Source organism: Saccoglossus kowalevskii, chromosome 20 (assembly GCF_978046115.1).
Source record: "Saccoglossus kowalevskii chromosome 20, keSacKowa6.1, whole genome shotgun sequence".
NCBI classification, from domain to species: Eukaryota; Metazoa; Hemichordata; class Enteropneusta; family Harrimaniidae; genus Saccoglossus; species Saccoglossus kowalevskii.
Window position 1 is genome coordinate 11,685,920 of NC_140660.1, and position 18,054 is coordinate 11,703,973.

The 18,054-nt window shown below is 37.2% G+C and overlaps 1 protein-coding gene across 1 annotated transcript in view; it reads right to left on the reverse strand.

Moving 5' to 3' along the window:
* LOC100375410 (uncharacterized) overlaps nt 1-18,054 on the reverse strand; it is a 76,948-nt gene that overhangs the window by 45,157 nt on the left and 13,737 nt on the right. Inside the window, exons 3-13 of the mRNA XM_085494649.1 lie at nt 16,337-16,421; nt 15,302-15,604; nt 14,472-14,683; nt 10,171-10,268; nt 9,277-9,491; nt 8,280-8,327; nt 6,585-7,574; nt 5,063-5,128; nt 2,961-3,086; nt 2,035-2,157; nt 280-519 (exon numbers count right to left, since the gene is read on the reverse strand). Of these exons, the coding sequence (XP_085350775.1) occupies nt 280-519; nt 2,035-2,157; nt 2,961-3,086; nt 5,063-5,128; nt 6,585-7,574; nt 8,280-8,327; nt 9,277-9,491; nt 10,171-10,268; nt 14,472-14,683; nt 15,302-15,604; nt 16,337-16,421 (2,506 nt within the window). The remainder of the gene's footprint in view (nt 1-279; nt 520-2,034; nt 2,158-2,960; nt 3,087-5,062; nt 5,129-6,584; nt 7,575-8,279; nt 8,328-9,276; nt 9,492-10,170; nt 10,269-14,471; nt 14,684-15,301; nt 15,605-16,336; nt 16,422-18,054) is intronic.

The following is an 18,054-nucleotide window of genomic DNA, read 5'->3' on the forward strand; positions in this document are numbered from 1 at the left end:
GTTTTGATCAACATGCAAAATGATAAAATCAGTTGCTATGGCAACAAATTCTGATTCGAGCACTGAATCTAGCCTTGCAAGAAACGAGATCATGAAAATTTTAACTACTGAATCAATCATTCAGGGTCGTTTGCATGTCGCATTTTCACGTTCTCATGATTTATAATTAGCAGTTGAAAAAAAAAAAACGAAAATCAAAACTCACATCACTGAAAAATTCCTAATTTACAGTATATATTTATGCAAATAAAATAGAAACAAAATGGTAACCATAACTACCTTGATCGGATTCAGAACTCGGTTCCGGCGAATTGACAGTTACGATGGGAATCATTTCTTGATTGGCTTCTTTGTTCTTGTTTCCACCGAACAGATTCTTCACCGAGTTCAGGAATCCGCCCGTATTCTTGACACTGCCCGCACTCTTCTTAAAAAGCAATGATTCGCTGCCATCTTTAGCGTCACTCTGTGAATTCTCGTTCACGTCTGGGACGAGTAGCGGTTTGAGTAACTCGGACGCTAAAAAAAGATACATTGTACATGTCACCTTTAATATATGCAACTGATACTGTGAGTTTTATTCTCACTATTTTTGCTAATAAATGAAATTGACTACTGTAGAATACTTTATTTTCGCTTGGAATTTATTTTCGCTATTTTCGCTGAAGGGATGATTTCGTGAAAATAAAATCCAGCGAATATACTTTTTTTCCTATATTTCACATTAAACTCGTCAAAAATCAGTGAAAATATATTCCATACACAACGCCCAAAAAGCCTTTTCAGCGAAAATTAATTCCAGCGAAAATAAAGTATTCCACAGTATATTAAAAGAATATGAACATGTAAAATAATAATGAAATGTATCGTGTGTCATTCCCAAATGATGAACTCAAAAGCAAAGAGTTCTATTTGCATCCCCACCCCTAACCCCAAATCTAACAGTAACCCTCACCCCAAGCCCTCCAATTCAATTGTAAATGCCCACTCTAGATAAATACAATTGCCCTTAGGAAGAGTATATACAATTAAATTGCTGGAGTGCTGGAGGATAGGGGTAAGAAAAGTGTTAGGGATGGGGAATGCAAAAGAAAATCTTTCAAACTCAGAATCCAGTAGATGTTTTCAAAACATTAAAATAGTGAAAATAAGTGGTTAACAGTATGCCCCACCAGTTTACCCGTTAATTTAACTTTAGAAAAATCAAATCTAGAAATAAATATTTCTAATTTTGTAAAATTAAAGTAAAATTTTGACTTTTTGAGTTTTTCACTCACAGACTCTGCAGTTCAACACAGTTTCTGTCAGAGACAAATAAATGTACTGATTGGCATTGACGCTGCAGTTCGGCGTCTTCTACACCGATCTGACGCATATTGCGCAAGGTGTGCCGGGAGTTTGTTCGAAATTTCGTACGTTTCGAAGTCAATTGTTGATTGCCACGTATTTTACGGATATATTAAATCATTTCAGAGACCTATTTACTAAATAATGATAAATGAAACTTAGAAAACTTGTAAGAACAAACTGGGCCCAAATTGCGCAAATTGCAATAAGTTTACGCTGCTAGAGTCTGGTTCGGATGGAGTTCTACGCGTGATTTTACTGCGCTCAAGGACGTTCTATTTTCGAACTAGTTGAAACCGGAAATAACGCAACTACTTTCGAACTTCAAACACAAATTTGATTATCGTTATTATGTGTTTCTGTTGTTTCAAAGATTGAATTATGTATGACAATAATATTTCACTCTATAAACAATATTTCACTAAAATATGTGATTCAAACAAAGGCAACCCAAATTGTAAAAAGCAATATCAAGTTCCGCATATAAACACTGTTGTAAAGAGGCGGCGGAGCAGAATTTTAGCCAAAATCGGCTAGTAAGGCGTCATATGACACAGGTTTGTGCTGGGACAGCGCTTCCGGTGACGACACAACGGAGGGACTGGTTCTTATATAGAGGTGGGTCACTATAGACAGGTGGTCTTTATATACTGACACAGGTTTGAGTGTGCTGTAGGGATTACTTACAGTGGGAGGAACCAAGATCATGTTCATAAGCTGAGTTATTAGAATTAATAGCTCCGTCTGGCATGGAAGTAGACGAAGCTAGGCTACTGCTGGATATATTCTTCTTCATTCCAGTATTCTCAACTAAAAATACAAAAAACAAAAACAAAAAAAAAACAAAAATTATAAAGTATCTAAAATATAAAATTATATCTTTTGTGAACTTTCCTGAAATTTCATAAAAGTCAGGTTGTGTAAAGGATGCTAAAAATATTCAGTTCTACTGAAAATTTTAATAAAAATGTGTCTTTTCAGAGACAAAAACAAATTCACTATCAATCAGCTTTTTTTTTTAAATGCAAGCAAGCTACTTTATTACATGATTGTATCTGATTGGCTACTGGGCCCTAACATCTACCAGACAGACCAATCACAGAGCAGCTTGTTTGTTGACAGGCAAGCTACTTTACATGATTGTATCTGATTGGCTACTCGGCCCTAACATCTACCAAACAGACCAATCACAGAGCAGCTTGTTTGTTGACAGGCAAGCTACTTTACATGATTGTATCTGATTGGCTACTCAGCCCTAACATCTACCAAACAGACCAATCACAGAGCAGCTTGTTTTTTGACAAGTATTTTTGACAAATAAAATTTAGGCTTGTATGTTAAAAAATTACTGCTGTAATAGAACAATAATTCCAGAAAGCACCAGGATGTATGCCAATTCGGTGTGCTCTGATTGGCTTGGCAGGTAGGTGTTAAGGTTCTGTAGCCAATCAGATACAATCTTGTAAACATTTTCATAACTAACATAAGAGGAGAAATTTGATTGGCTATAATTTGTGTAATAAGACATTTGTATCCAATCAGCAACAACCTTATAATTTTGTAGCCAATCAGCAACAACCATCTAAGTATTAGATGAATAAATTGAGATCTACCTTTATTATCAACTTTAGTATTTTTATTCAGATTATTTTCATTGACTGTGTGGCTGTCTGAAGTTTGAATGCTGTATGTAGTAGACACAGACATCGTCTCACCACTGTTAGCACCGTGAACTTTACCTGACAAGAAAAAACAAAATATCAGATGGTAACATGAGTTGTCAATGATCACGACAACCACAAGGACAGACATCTGCCCTGCTATTCCTTGCTGTCTAGATTTATTAAAGGAAAATATGGCATTGACAAAAATTGCAGATGTATATCCATATAGTCATGATCATCTTGGAGAATCTGTTCAAAATCATTATCATAGAGAGTCTGGACCATCTAACTGCACTGTAATTGTCAATAGACTCCCTAAGCATAAGAACACAGTTTGAGACCTTTAACCTAGAGGGTCTAGTCCACCCAACTGCATTGTAATTGTTAATAGACTCCCTAAGCCTTGTAACACAGTTGGAGACCTTTAACCTAGAGGGTCTGGTCCATCCAACTGCACTGTAATTATTAATAGACTCCTTAAGCCTTGGAACACAGTTTGATACCTTTAACCTAGAGGGTCTGGTCCATCCAACTGCACTGTAATTGTTAATAGACTCCCTAAGCCTTGGAACACAGTTTGAGACCTTTAACCTAGAGGGTCTAGTCCACCCAACTGCATTGTAATTGTTAATAGACTCCCTAAGCCTTGGAACACAGTTTGAGACCTTTAACCTAGAGGGTCTGGTCCATCCAACTGCACTGTAATTGTTAATAGACTCCCTAAGCCTTGGGAAACAGTTTGAGACCATTAGCCTAGAGAATCTGGTCCACCCAACTGCACTGTAATTGTTAATATACTCATTAAGATTTGGAACAGAGTTTGAGACTTTTAACCTAGAAAGCCTGGTCCATCCAACTACACTGTAATTGTTAATAGACTCCCTAAGCTTTGGAACACAGTTTGAGACCTTTAATCTAGAGGGTCTGGTCCACCCAACTACACTGTAATTGTTAATAGACTCCCTAAGCCTTGGAACACAGTTTGAGACCTTTAACCTAGAAAGCCTTGTCCATCCAACTGCACTGTAATTGTTAATAGACTCCTTAAGCCTTGGAACACAGTTTGATACCTTTAACCTAGAGGGTCTGGTCCACCCAACTGCACTGTAATTGTTAATAGACTCCCTAAGCCTTGGAACACAGTTTGAGACATTTAACCTAGAGGGTCTGGTCCACCCAACTACACTGTAATTGTTAATAGACTCCCTAAACTTTGGAACAGTTTGAGACCTTTAACCTAGAGAGCCTGGTCCACCCAACTGCACTGTAATTGTTAATGGACTCCCTAAGCCTTGGAACACAGTTTGAGACCTTTAACCTAGAGGGTCTGGTCCATCCAACTGCACTGTAATTGTTAATAGACTCCCTAAGCCTTGGAACACAGTTTGAGACCTTTAACCTAGAGGGTCTAGTCCACCCAACTGCACTGTAATTTTTAATAGACTCCCTAAGCCTTGGAACACAGTTTGAGACCTTTAACCTAGAGGGTCTGGTCCATCCAACTGCACTGTAATTGTTAATAGACTCCCTAAGCCTTGGAACACAGTTTGAGACCTTTAACCTAGAGGGTCTAGTCCACCCAACTGCATTGTAATTGTTAATGGACTCCCTAAGCTTTGGAACACAGTTTGAAACCTTTAACCTGGAGGGTCTGGTTCACCCAACTGCACTGTAATTGTTAATAGACTTCCTAAGATTTGGAACACAGTTTGAGACCTTTAACTTAGAGGGTCTGGTCCACCCAACTGCACTGTAATTGTTAATAGACTCCCTGAGTCCTGAAACACAGTTTGAGACCTTTAACCTAGAGGGTCTGGTCCACCAAAGCACCATGCATCAGCCCACAGGTCAAGACCATCAACCTAGAAGAGTCTGAACCCCCTAACTGCACTTTAATTGTTAATGGACTTCCTAAATGTTTATAATTGAACTTCTACACAAATCATGATTAACATTATTCCGTTATATGCTGCAATGAAACTGAACATCAGCATCTTGTATTGAACAACATCTCAAAATTTGAACATGTGGTCAACCTTAGTGAGTCTCACCTTTAGAGTGTTCAGTAGATGCAGCGTTGGTGCTCGTCGAATTCTTAGGTGTTCGATTACCGCCACCTAATAATAGATAAAACACACAAAAGTCACACAAATTTTACATAATATACATGCAAGATCAAACTTGGTCAAAATATTCAACCAATAGACAATTTGCAGGTTTCAAGAGTGTGTTGTACGTTAGTTTTGTTAGCAATTCAGCAGACTTGTTCGATGTTCGTGTATGCAGAGAATTATCAATAGCTCAAGCTTAATCAAATTTGTACATAGCAGCTTAGGGTTCACAGTGGTATTATACCAAGAATGTTTATCTTATGTTAACTAACTACAATTATGAAAATTACAAACAGCAGACAATTAAGACGGAATGGGTAAAAATACCATGTGACACAAAAACACAACAACAACGACAACAACGTGAACAGGTCAGACAAATGTCATATATGTTCATTAAGAAAATATTCAAGTTGGAAAATGATCTGCTAAAAGTAATTCTAGGCATTGAGACAACAACAAATGTTACTGGTCACTGGTAGCATAGTGGTTGTCGCATCAGACTCATGGCCGGTAGACCCAAGTTCAAATCCTACTTTAGGCTGAACATCTATCCCTACCCTGGGTGAATGTGCCACAGACTCGATGGGAAGGCCTATTCCACTGGCCGAGATTTATTCACTCACGAATGCGACTTTGGGAGAACATTGGTTAAGGTCCACAGGTGCTTGTGTTCGACTGAGCCTGGTCGATGCCAGGATAGCGCATTAAAATTGCCATTTGATAGGAAGATGGCCGCACAGCCCTGTCATGTTGTCCCAAATATGAATATGACTTCTGTGGCTAAAATGCACTATGTGTCAGCACTAGCACTTGCAATTGCACATACAAACAAAATCAGGAGAGACAACAGTGACTTCCAATGTCGCCTGGCACAAAAATTTAAAAAAAAACAAAAAAACGCAACAAAAAAACACCAACAACGTAGACAGGTGACGGATGTCACTTGCATGAAGAATGAAGGGACTGAGCTTTCTGCTCAAAGTTCACAAAAACAGAGGGAGTAACACCATACAATAGAATAGCTTCATTTAAACTCTCGGAGAGCCAAGTCATCTGTCACCTTCCATTAAATAAACATGCATAAACATATGCATTTTTTCCCCGTAAATTTTGATCCATATATATCCATATATCCATTATATAAAAAATACATAAAAAATGTGCAAAATGCTGCAGCACAATTATTTAGATTAGACATAATGCAGAGTTCAGTTTAGACAGAGTTCTAGTTCAAACAGGATTCATTTTACAAAGTGTTGAGTTTGACTCGGAGAGTTTCAAGTTTAAACTGGTTTCAAAACACAGGGTTTCAATGGTTAAGTTTAAAAAGGTTTCCAAGTTAACATCAGTTCCAGTTGTATTGAAGATGTTGAATAAAAATGTCTATTTCTGGCAGAAACAAAACTAACCATTTATAATAGCAAACACACAAAAGAAAGAAAAAAAAAATGAAACATACCTTTTTTATTTTTGTCATCTTTTGATAAATTAGCAACTGATCCATTTTTCTTTTGACTTTTATTACTCTGTATGGATGTTCCGGTGAATGGACGCGGCTTGCCTTTTGCAGTTGGTTTTTTATCCAGTTTATTGCTTGGTTTGTTCGTTCCTACGTCTGTTTCTTTTTTTGTCTGAGAGGATCGTTTCGCTGATGATTGTCTGGATGATGTTTTAACGGAAATATCATCTCGTGGGGAATCTCTGCCATTTTTGTTATTAACATTTTCGGACTCGTTTTTTTTCGTATTCTCGTTATCAATCTTTGATTCACTTTTCACGTTCTTATCTTTCACTGGTGCGTCAATTTTTGGAGTTGCGTCAATCAAACCAGATGCCTCGCTTTTTTTGTTTGCGTCCACAGAATGAGCAGGTACAACAATTGGCTCAACCATGTCATCGGCTGTGTGTATTTCAGCAGCGGTTGTCAGTTTCATGGAACTTTCAGTTTTTATTTTCGTATCCATGTTGCTTACTGGCGTGTTTGCTGCTGCAACGACTGGAACATTTATTGGAGGACTTTCCTTGACGACCGTCTTTTCAGCGGCTGACGTTTTGTCTATTATTTTCATTCCTTCATCGCTGTGCATTGTTTCAACAGGCACAGCAATCGCGATGCCTTGTTTCCTATTAACAGCCGTACCACTTTTTTTCTCTTCAGTTCTATCAGACTCCTTCTCCCTCGGCGACTCCGGAATTTTCGAATCTGTCACTTTTTTTTCTTTAGATTCAGTTTCCTTACGAGGTGCAGTGCTAGTAATTTCCTTTTTCGTTTCTTGCACTGTCTTTTCTCTTGGCGAATCCAGTGCTTTTTTGTCTAGTGAGGTGGCATGAGCTTTCTTTTCACGTGGAGATTCCACTTTTTCTTTATCAGCTAAGGAGCCTGTGCCTTCTGATCCGATTGTGAAGTCAAATCGTGACTTTCTATTGGCTGTTGGTGTTGCATTACCCCCTAAAATGGTGAAAATTGCAGTGGAAAGAAACAACAAACAAACAAACAAGATTTATTATATCAGTGATAGATGGATTAAGTCCTGTTCTATTCTATAGATTCCTATAAAAATTTCATGGAATTTTTAAAAATCCTATAGAAAACTTTAGAATTTAATGGAGCTTTGGCAAATTATCCATTAAATTCACAATATTGAAATTGAATTCACAATATAGTATTTTTATAGAAGAGACATTTTAAGATAACAGTGACATTTTACCAACAATGAACAACAGTATGCATTTTTCAAACTGTCAAAAAAATAGTTAATGATCACAGACAGAAACGCTACAGACAACGATAACAATGACAGACCTTTACCCACAATGGAATATATCTCACACAAACTCTAAAAATAAAAATTTTGTTAGTGAGCACAGATCAGACAAAAACACTACAGACTATGATAACAATGAAAAACCTTTACTCTCAATGGGGAACAACAGAATGCACTTTTTAAACTCCCTAAAATTAAAAAACAAAAACAAATTTGGTTAGTGTGCCACACAAACGCTACAGACAACGATGACACTGACAGATCTTTACCCACAATGGAAAACAACAGTGGAATATATCTCACACAAACTCTAAAAAAAACAAATTTTGTTAGTGAGCACAGACCAGACAGAAACGCTACAGACAACGAAGACACCGACAGACAGTTACCTCTTAGGTGTGATGTATTCTTCAAAGATGAAGGGCTTTGAAATTTACCTGCAATAGCGTTTGTCACGGTTATAAATTCTTACAAAAATATGGCCAGCATGACCTATTAAATAGATTTTAACTAAGTTTTGGTCTCTTTTTTTTATAAAATGTTTATGAAATTGAGTAGGATATGGGAATTTGCAAAACTTCTGCAGAAAATCTTCTAGACAATTACAATCCATTAATTTTCGATCAAAATCTATGCAATTCAATGGAAATTATTCAGATAATTTCCATAAATTTTTTTTAGGAAATTTCATGAGTAAATGAAAATCAACAAATTTTGTAATAATGAAATTTTTTTTTGGAGTGCTGTTCTGCGACATGAAGAGTCAGTAATTTTCGCAAAATATTGTCTTCCCGAATGTAATAAAATGCAAGTTTTAAATTTTGTTACCGGAAAAATATCTAAAAACTACACCCATCTCGAATCAATCATAGATATTCACAGCTAAGTTCAAAAATGAGATATCTGGCTGGATCCAGAACACAAGGCTGTGCCAACCTTTCCCAAGTAAAACAGAATGAAAACGCTCCTATACTGTGAGTTGTCGTTTAAAAGGTAGCTGTTGTCGCGCTGCGCATGTTCAACATTTGTGTTGATAAACATTGAATTTCCCACAATTCAATGTGCTCTTCTAATGGAAATCACAAGTATGAGGTTTGACCTGGGCGTGACTTACACTAATTACCGACGGTGACTCCTTCAATACCTTCCAATCACATGAAAATTACCTAATTAAAGCTTGGTAATGTCTCAGTTTGTACTCGTTGATCTGCGCAACAGTCAAAGTCGCCATCTTTGTTTATATAATATGAGACCCATATAACTCACGCAAATTATAAAATGATCGGGAAATCAGCCATAGAAGTATAAAGATATTTTCCACACTTGAATGCACGTAACCAACGACAAAGACAAAATTTTTCAGAGAATAAAATAAAAACATCTCACCAGCATTTCCTGAGCTGGAAGTAGTTGCAGCATTTGTAGTACTTGGATTCACCGCAACCTCCTCTTTAATCTCAGTGCCCCGGATCCTGCTCGACTTCGGTCGTAGCCTTCCACTGATTGGACGCACCGGTGCATGAATCATTTCCGGCTTCCCAGTCGCTGGATCTAACATTATCATTTCGGCCCTTTCCAAAAAGGTCATGAACTCTGGCCAACTAAAAGCGAGGGAAGAGCATTCACGGATGAGCAAAGAAGATTGTCGCCATGGAAACTCTTCCCTCGCCCCTGGTCCACTCGGATTTCAATTGTACACGTAAGCGAGACAGATGACGTGAACACAAAATACAAGATAAGCAAGACTTGTTAGTGTTGATTTGATTTGTTGATGTTGAGAAGATGAGTGTCGTCATGGCAACAGTGACACTGCATCATTACATGCATTCGTGAGCGAAGTAAAAGATGAAAGTGAAAGACTAGTGGATAGAAAGAGTTTTTTGTAAGATGTTTTTAGTTGAAAGCATTGAGACAGATTTCACACACTGTATTGATGATGGCTTTCTTGGAATCTTAGCGGAACCGATGTTGGGCAGAGTCGTGACTTTTACGGAAAGGCAACCACAGGAGGAAAAAAAAATTAAAAAAAGCGATTGTGTTTTTTTTTTCTTGTCGGAATTTCATACTTCATATGCATATCACATTCACAAAATTTAATTCAGCTACATTTCTGATTACCATATTTGGAATTTCATACCTTATTTGCATATCACATGCATATAATTAAATTCAGAAACTATTGATCACCATATTAGGGAATTTTTACCTTATTTGCATATCACTCCACATATACATTACCATATTAGATGACCTGTTCACCATATATGGTCAACATATTACCTTATTTGTCCATTCTTCTCATCATCACATCTGTTCAGTAAACTATTTAGTAACCCACCATGTACTGGTAAATGAAATTCTTCACAAATTTTTTTCATCTAAAAAATAATTGTGAGAATACAATTTTAAGGAAGAAAAAAAAAATTAGGAAAAAATACAACTTCTATGAGTTCATCACCCTTTTAAACCACTTTTATAAATTTTCAAAATTTACCTAATTTTCTCCAAACTTCTGATCAAGACTTGTAGTCAATGGAAAATTATGCTAATTTTTCCACAATTGTGAACAAAAATTATGCAAGAAAATTAACAAACTTTTGGTAGAAGAAAATTGTGATACTCAAAAAGTTTGAACGTTTCGTGGTATATTCACTGTAAATCGCCTTAATTCCGTGAGAGACACATTTTTTGCGAATTTTGTGTGACAGTAGCAAACTTTGTAGCAGTGAAGATTTTTCTGCTTTCCTATCACACAACATGTCCTCAATGACATTTTTCTACAATTTTCAAAATAGTTCCATTTATAGTCTGCACTATAAATCAGAAGATGTTTCAGTAGATCGAAACAAATATAGCACATTTTTTGAGTAAAACTGAAAATTGACTGAAATTTTGTCTGTGTGGACTCCAAAATTAGTGTTCATTTCCAGAAATTTTGAAGAATATAAAAGGAAAGTGATGAAAAATTTGGGCCAGAAAGCATGGTGGTGTGAAGGTTAAAAACATTGGCATTGGAGTAAAGTGCATTTCAAAAAGTAGTTTTACAGTTAACCTTAATACTAAACTTGACTGCTATAATTGCATGGAAACTGCATTTTGATCACATGTAAATGACATGCAAATGATGTCATGGTATGGGCATGCTATGAGTCTATATCTGGAAATGCTGATTGTCACTTAGCAATTCATATAAGCATGCACATATCAGTAGCATGCACTTATTGTCATGGCAGTTACATGTACATGTTATGCGCATGCTATGAGTCTATATCTGAGAATGCTGTCACTTGGCAGTTCATACAAGCATGCACATATCAGTAGCATGTACATATTGTCATGGCAGTTACATGTACATGTTATGCGCATGCTATGAGTCTATATCTGAGAATGCTGTCACTTGGCAGTTCATACAAGCATGCACATATCAGTAGCATGTACATATTGTCATGGCAGTTACATGTACATGGTATGCGCATGCTATGAGTCTATAACTGAGAATGCTGTCACTTAGCAGTTCATACATGTATAAGCATGCACATATCAGTAGCATGCACAAGATGTCAGGGCTGTTGCATGGTACTAGTATGCACATGCTATGAGTCTGTATTTGGAAATGATAACTAGTGCTTAGCAGTTCATATAAGCATGCACATATCAATAGCATGCACAAGATGTCAGGGCTGTTGCATGGTACTAGTATGCGCATGCAATGAGTCTGTATTTGGGAATGATAACTAGTGCTTAGCAGTTCATATAAGCATGCATATTTCAGTAGCATGCACATGATGTCATGGCAGTTGCATGGTACTAGTATGCGCATGCAATGAGTCTGTATTTGGGAATGATAACTAGTGCTTAGCAGTTCATATAAGCATGCATATTCCAGTAGCATGCACATGATGTCATGGCAGTTGCATGGTATGCGCATGTTATGAGGCTGTATCTGTAGCATGCACATGTAATTATTATTTTAGTGAATCCTTAATTTCACTTTGAGATAATTTCTAAAGCTTTATTGACATCTTGAAATATGAAGTGGAATATTGTAATTTTTTATTTTTAGTGGATTAAGAGAAATACAGTACTATATATTTTTTTAAGACATGAGTGCCAGATTTTTTTTACACCCAAAATTTAGTTATTTTATTCTCACTTTTTGTAAAATTTTCACTAAATTTCATCACATTTTTTTGTCCAGACAGACAAGTTCAGATATTGCCTTTAGTTTTTGATCAAAAGATTTGTCAGTTTTTATCAACATGTATTATGTATTAACTCTGTGCAGTGGTTTATCACGTGTCCGTATATACTACGTATACGTAGGAATACGTTAGACAGCATTGTTCTGCATTAGGTGTACGTTAATGTGCGCACTGTATACTTCCGGTCTCCGTAAATACACTGCTGTGTATATTTGCGTATCAGTATGTTCCGAATGTGTGAATATACGTTACGTATTCCCCGTACATACGTTGAATGTACGTGTGCGCCAACCAACGTATATTTTCGAATATTGGGAATATACGCGTACGAATACGCTAATGTATACCATATACCAACGATTTTGCCCAGTGAAAAAAGCAGACTATACAGAATTATTTTGTAGATGGTGCAGAAAGTTGACAATGGCACACAAAATGTACAGTAAGATAGATTGCTGTGGAGATAGTTTAGATTCTTAGGCCAGACTTTTATTATCCCTTGTTTTTACCGCCCGCTGCACTACAAAATCCAAGTTGCATTTTTGTGGAAGTATCATGATCAAAGTACCGAAGTCTCGCGCAGATGAGAAACAAGGTTTTACATGAAATAAAATTGTATTTCATTTCTTCTCTCCGATCAATAATCTCACTTACAATTCTTTGAGAATCACACAAATCTAATGGAAAAAATAAATTAATTTTATTTTTTTTCTGCCCTCCTCAAAAAAATTGCCTTATAAAAACCCGAGAAACAAGGAATAAAAAAAGTCTGGCCTTACCAAAAAAAAATTCATGACTTATGTCTGAGTCAATAATTGCACAAAATTTAAAAAAAATTAAATAATAAAAATATGTTGAATGACCTTTACATTCAATTCACAATAATTGTCATCATGCCAGAAAATTTCAGATCATTTCAGGTTCCAACTTTATTGCATATTTCAGTTTTATTTGTTAATGCTCTTCAACCCATGTGGATTCAAAAACATTATGTTGAATCATTCTGACTCGCTGCAATACGAAACAATATCATATCCACATGAAATATGTGTGACACTACAGAAACCTGATAATCAACACTAGATGGCGCCGTAACATTATAGAGGGCAGTATAAGTGCAATATTTGTATTCTCACCTGTTTTTTCTCAAGCTGACCACTTTGTTCTTTGTCTCTCTCCTTAAACACCGCCCTGAGGTCATTCAACTCAAACTCTGAGCTAAATTAATATGCACATTTTCCCCCTGGATAATGAACACTAGAGGGCAGTGTAACATTATAGAGGGCAGTATAAGTGCAATATTTGTATTCTCACCTGTTTTTTCTCAAGCTGAAAACTTCGTCTTTTGTCTCTCTCCTTAAACACCGCCCTGAGGTCATTCAACTCAAACTCTGAGCTAAACTAATATGCACATATTTCCCCAGATAATAAACAATAGAGGGCAGTGTAACATTATAGAGGGCAGTATAAGTGCAATATTTGTATTCTCACCTGTTTTTTCTCAAGCTGACCACTTCGTCCTTTGTCTCTCTCCTTAAACACCACCCTGAGGTCATTCAACTCAAACTCTGAGCTAAACTAATATGCACATATTTCCCTCAGATAATAAACACTAGAGGGCAGTGTAACATTATAGAGGGCAGTATAAGTGCAATATTTGTATTCTCACGTGTTTTTTCTCAAGCTGACCACTTCGTCCTTTGTCTCTCTCCTTAAACACCACCCTGAGGTCATTCAACTCAAACTCTGAGCTAAACTAATATGCACATATTTCCCCCAGATAATAAACAATAGAGGGCGGTGTAACATTATAGAGGGCAGTATAAGTGCAATATTTGTATTCTCACCTGTTTTTTCTCAAGCTGACCACTTCGTCCTTTATCTTTCTCCTTAAACACCGCCCTGAGGTCATTCAACTCAAACTCTGAGCTAAATTAATATGTTCATATTTGCCCTGGATAATGAACACTAGAGGGCAGTGTACATTATAGAGGGCAGTATAAGTGCAATGTTAGTATTCTCACCTGTTTTTTCTCAAGCTGACCACTTGGTCCTTTGTCTCTCTCCTTAAACACCGCCCTGAGGTCATTCAACTCAAACTCTGAGCTAAACTAATATGCACATATTTCCCCCAGATAATAAACAATAGAGGGCGGTGTAACATTATAGAGGGCAGTATAAGTGCAATATTTGTATTCTCACCTGTTTTTTCTCAAGCTGACCACTTCGTCCTTTATCTTTCTCCTTAAACACCGCCCTGAGGTCATTCAACTCAAACTCTGAGCTAAATTAATATGTTCATATTTGCCCTGGATAATGAACACTAGAGGGCAGTGTACATTATAGAGGGCAGTATAAGTGCAATGTTAGTATTCTCACCTGTTTTTTCTCAAGCTGACCACTTCGTCCTTTGTCTCTCTCCTTAAACACTGCCCTAAGGTCATCCAGTTCAAACTCGGAGCTATTCTGCAGGGCTCGATGTAATCTGACCAACATGTTCATATCTTCACCGTCATATTCGGATAACGATGAAGAATGTAAATGACTGAAACTATTATTAAGTCGGTTTGTGGCTTGCACGCTGTCACGGCCTGAAAAATAAAGAAAAGCAAATTCAGAATAAGATTCAGATTAGATGTCATATTCATCTCAAAGTACAATAACATTGCATGGAAAATTGCATGTTGTATTATTATATATCTGTCACCGTAACAACATAAGATACAGCATCCCGTAATTTTGTCGTATTTGCATCCTACCATATTAGGAAATGCGATTTCCACATATGGAACAATTCTGCACGTAAGCGTCCTCTAATAATAAAAACAAACATGGTTGCCCCCAGGGTTTAACCGGACTCCACACAAAGAAGTTCACTAAATCTGCTCTAAACGTTTTGGATTTTGGCATTCCTAAAAGATGTATAATAATACGCACAGTACATGTCACATCGACCTTCGCTTTGCATCGGTAGATACTCTCGCTGTACTGTCTTAGTGCATACTTTGCAGTATCCTCGTAATAACCTCATATTAATCTCAATATACACCAGTATTGATATTGGTTTGTCGTCTTCATCTCAAAGTACGACAATATTGCATGGCGGATTTCGCCATAGCTTCTATCTCTTCTTTCTGCAAGCAAGCAGAAATGCTGAATAGGCTACCAAATTCTGCTGATCGATGAAAATAAACAAATAAATAATATACCTGTTAATTTTTGTGCTTCCACCATAAATTTCCACAGCTTTTCATAGTCCACTCCAAACTGATCTTCGTATTTATTTAAAATCAGTTGAAAAACTCTCCCGGAGACTTTTATGTTGTGTTCCATAAACACGCTCCATAACTCTTTACCAGTTATGCGGTTTTCGACGTTACCACCCAGGCGACGAAAGTTGATTCTAATCGCTCGTAGGCGCTGTCGACTGATTTCTTGCAATGGGTCTTTTAGTTGCTGTTGAAGTTCCTCGTCGGGGTCAACCCCGTCTATCTCCATTAAAGTTGCAAATCCTACAGAAGAATTTATAGAATAGATAAAGATAGACTCTCTTTAACCTTTTTACGCCTAGTTCCCTCTTTTCATCATGAATTCACAAAATATTCCAGTTAAAAGTCTGCACTTTCAATCAGAAGATCAGTTCAAAAATAACAACATTATTTTGAGTAAAAACTGAAAATTGACTAAAATTTTGTCTGTTGGCTCCAAAATTAGGTTTCATTTCCATAAATATAGAAAAATATAAGAAAAATTTAGGCAAAGAAGTCTGGTGGTGAGAGCGAAAAACTCAAGTAACTTTAGCCTACCAAACAATGTTACATACTTTCTTTCATCACCATGTCAACTGCTCCCCTAAGAACCATACGGTAATTTTCAATTTTAATTTGCAATATTCTTTGAGAGGCAACAATTTTAAAATTGTCTAATACAAAAATTCAGAAAACTTTCTTGGGAAAAATAAAACATTAATTGATCATGAACCAAAGGAGAACAGAGATCTCACTGAAAGTGTGCGAATCACACAACTTGTTTATTTGCCCCTTAAATAGTATACCATACTCCCCCATATTTGAGTTCACTGTTCCAAATACCATGCTTACATAGGTATCAGTGGAACAGTCCATGCGATTACAGGGAAATATGGGACACTATTTGAGGGGCAAAAACAAGTCATGTGACTCTCTTGCTCTCAATGAGATCTCGGCAGCCATTTACATCTAAGGAATAATTACACATAGTTTTACCTGTTGGTGGGCCTCCATCTGCAGTTGATAAAGGTGCTCTTCGCTTAGAACTACCAATTCTTTTACGACCACCAGATTTTTTCTCCTGTGAAATTGACAATAATTAGACCTAGTAATGACACATGGTACTTCAAAGTACTCCTGCCAAACCTCCTAAAGGTCACACATCCTGGTACTCCTGCCAACCCCCCTAAAGGTCCCACATCTTGGTACTCCTGCAGAACCCCCCTAAAGGTCACACATCCTGGTACTCCTGCCACACCTCCTAAAGGTCACACATCCTGGTACTCCTGCCTAACTCCTAAAGGTTACACATCCTGGTACTCCTGCCACACCTCCTAAAGGTCACACATCCTGGTACTCCTGCCTAACTCCTAAAGGTTACACATCCTGGTACTCCTGCCTAACTCCTAAAGGTCATGCATCCTGGTACTCCTGCATAACTCCTAAAGGTCACACATCCTGGTACTCCTGCCTAACTCCTAAAGGTTACACATACTGGTACTCCTGCCACACCTTCTAAAGGTCACACATCCTGGTACTCCTGCCTAACCCCTAAAGGTCACACATCCTGGTACTCCTGTCACACCTCCTAAAGGTCACACATCCCGGTACTCCTGCCTAACTCCTAAAGGTTACACATCCTGGTACTCCTGCCTAACTCCTGAAGGTCACACATCCTGGTACTCCTGCCACACCTCCTAAAGGTCACACATCCTGGTACTCCTGCCTAACTCCTGAAGGTCACACATCCTGGTACTCCTGCCACACCTCCTAAAGGTCACACATCCTGGTACTCCTGCCAATCCCCCTAAAGGTCACACATCCTGGTACTCCTGCCTAACCCCTAAAGGTCACACATCCTGGTACTCCTGCCTAACCCCTAAAGGTCACACATCCTGGTACTCCTGCCTAACCCCTAAAGGTCACACATCCTTGTAGTCCCGCCTAACCCCTAAAGGTCACAGATCCCAGTACTCCTGCAAACCCCCTAAAGGTCACACATCCTGGTACTTCTACCTAACCCAAACAATGAAAATAAATCCTAGTTTCATTTCCAGAATAACCACTTTTGATGAGTTGAAGTTAAAACGTAGGAAAAAGGGTATATTCGCTGGATTTTCTTTTCACTGAATAATAAAATAGCGAAAATAAATTACAAGTGAAAAATAAATTAAGTATAAAGAAGAGATGGAAACTCTTCAACAGGAAACTAGATGTAGTAAAAATAAAGGGGAATAGTGAAGTAAATATCAAATATAAAGAGTTTGCAAATTCCATACAAATCTCAACATGAATAAAACTGACATAATAGAGACATCAATTTTAAATACCAAACTTTTCATTTCACAAAATAATGCCACTGAAAATCTGACTAATTTAAAATCGAGCTATGATTAAAGCTACCATTCAGTATGCGAGAACTTACGTCATGGTATGAAAAATCTGACGAATTTAAAATTAAGCTGTGATTAAAACTAGCATTTAGTATGCGAGAACTCACGTCATGGTATGGAAAATCTGACGAATTTAAAATCGAGCTGTGATTAAAAGTAGTATTCAGTATGCAAGAACTTACATCATGGTATGGAAAATCTGACGAATTTAAAATCGAGCTGCGAATAAAACTAGCATTCAGTATGCGAAAACTTACGTCATGGCACGAAAATCAGATGAATTTAAAATTAAGCTGCGAATAAAACTACCATTCAGTATGC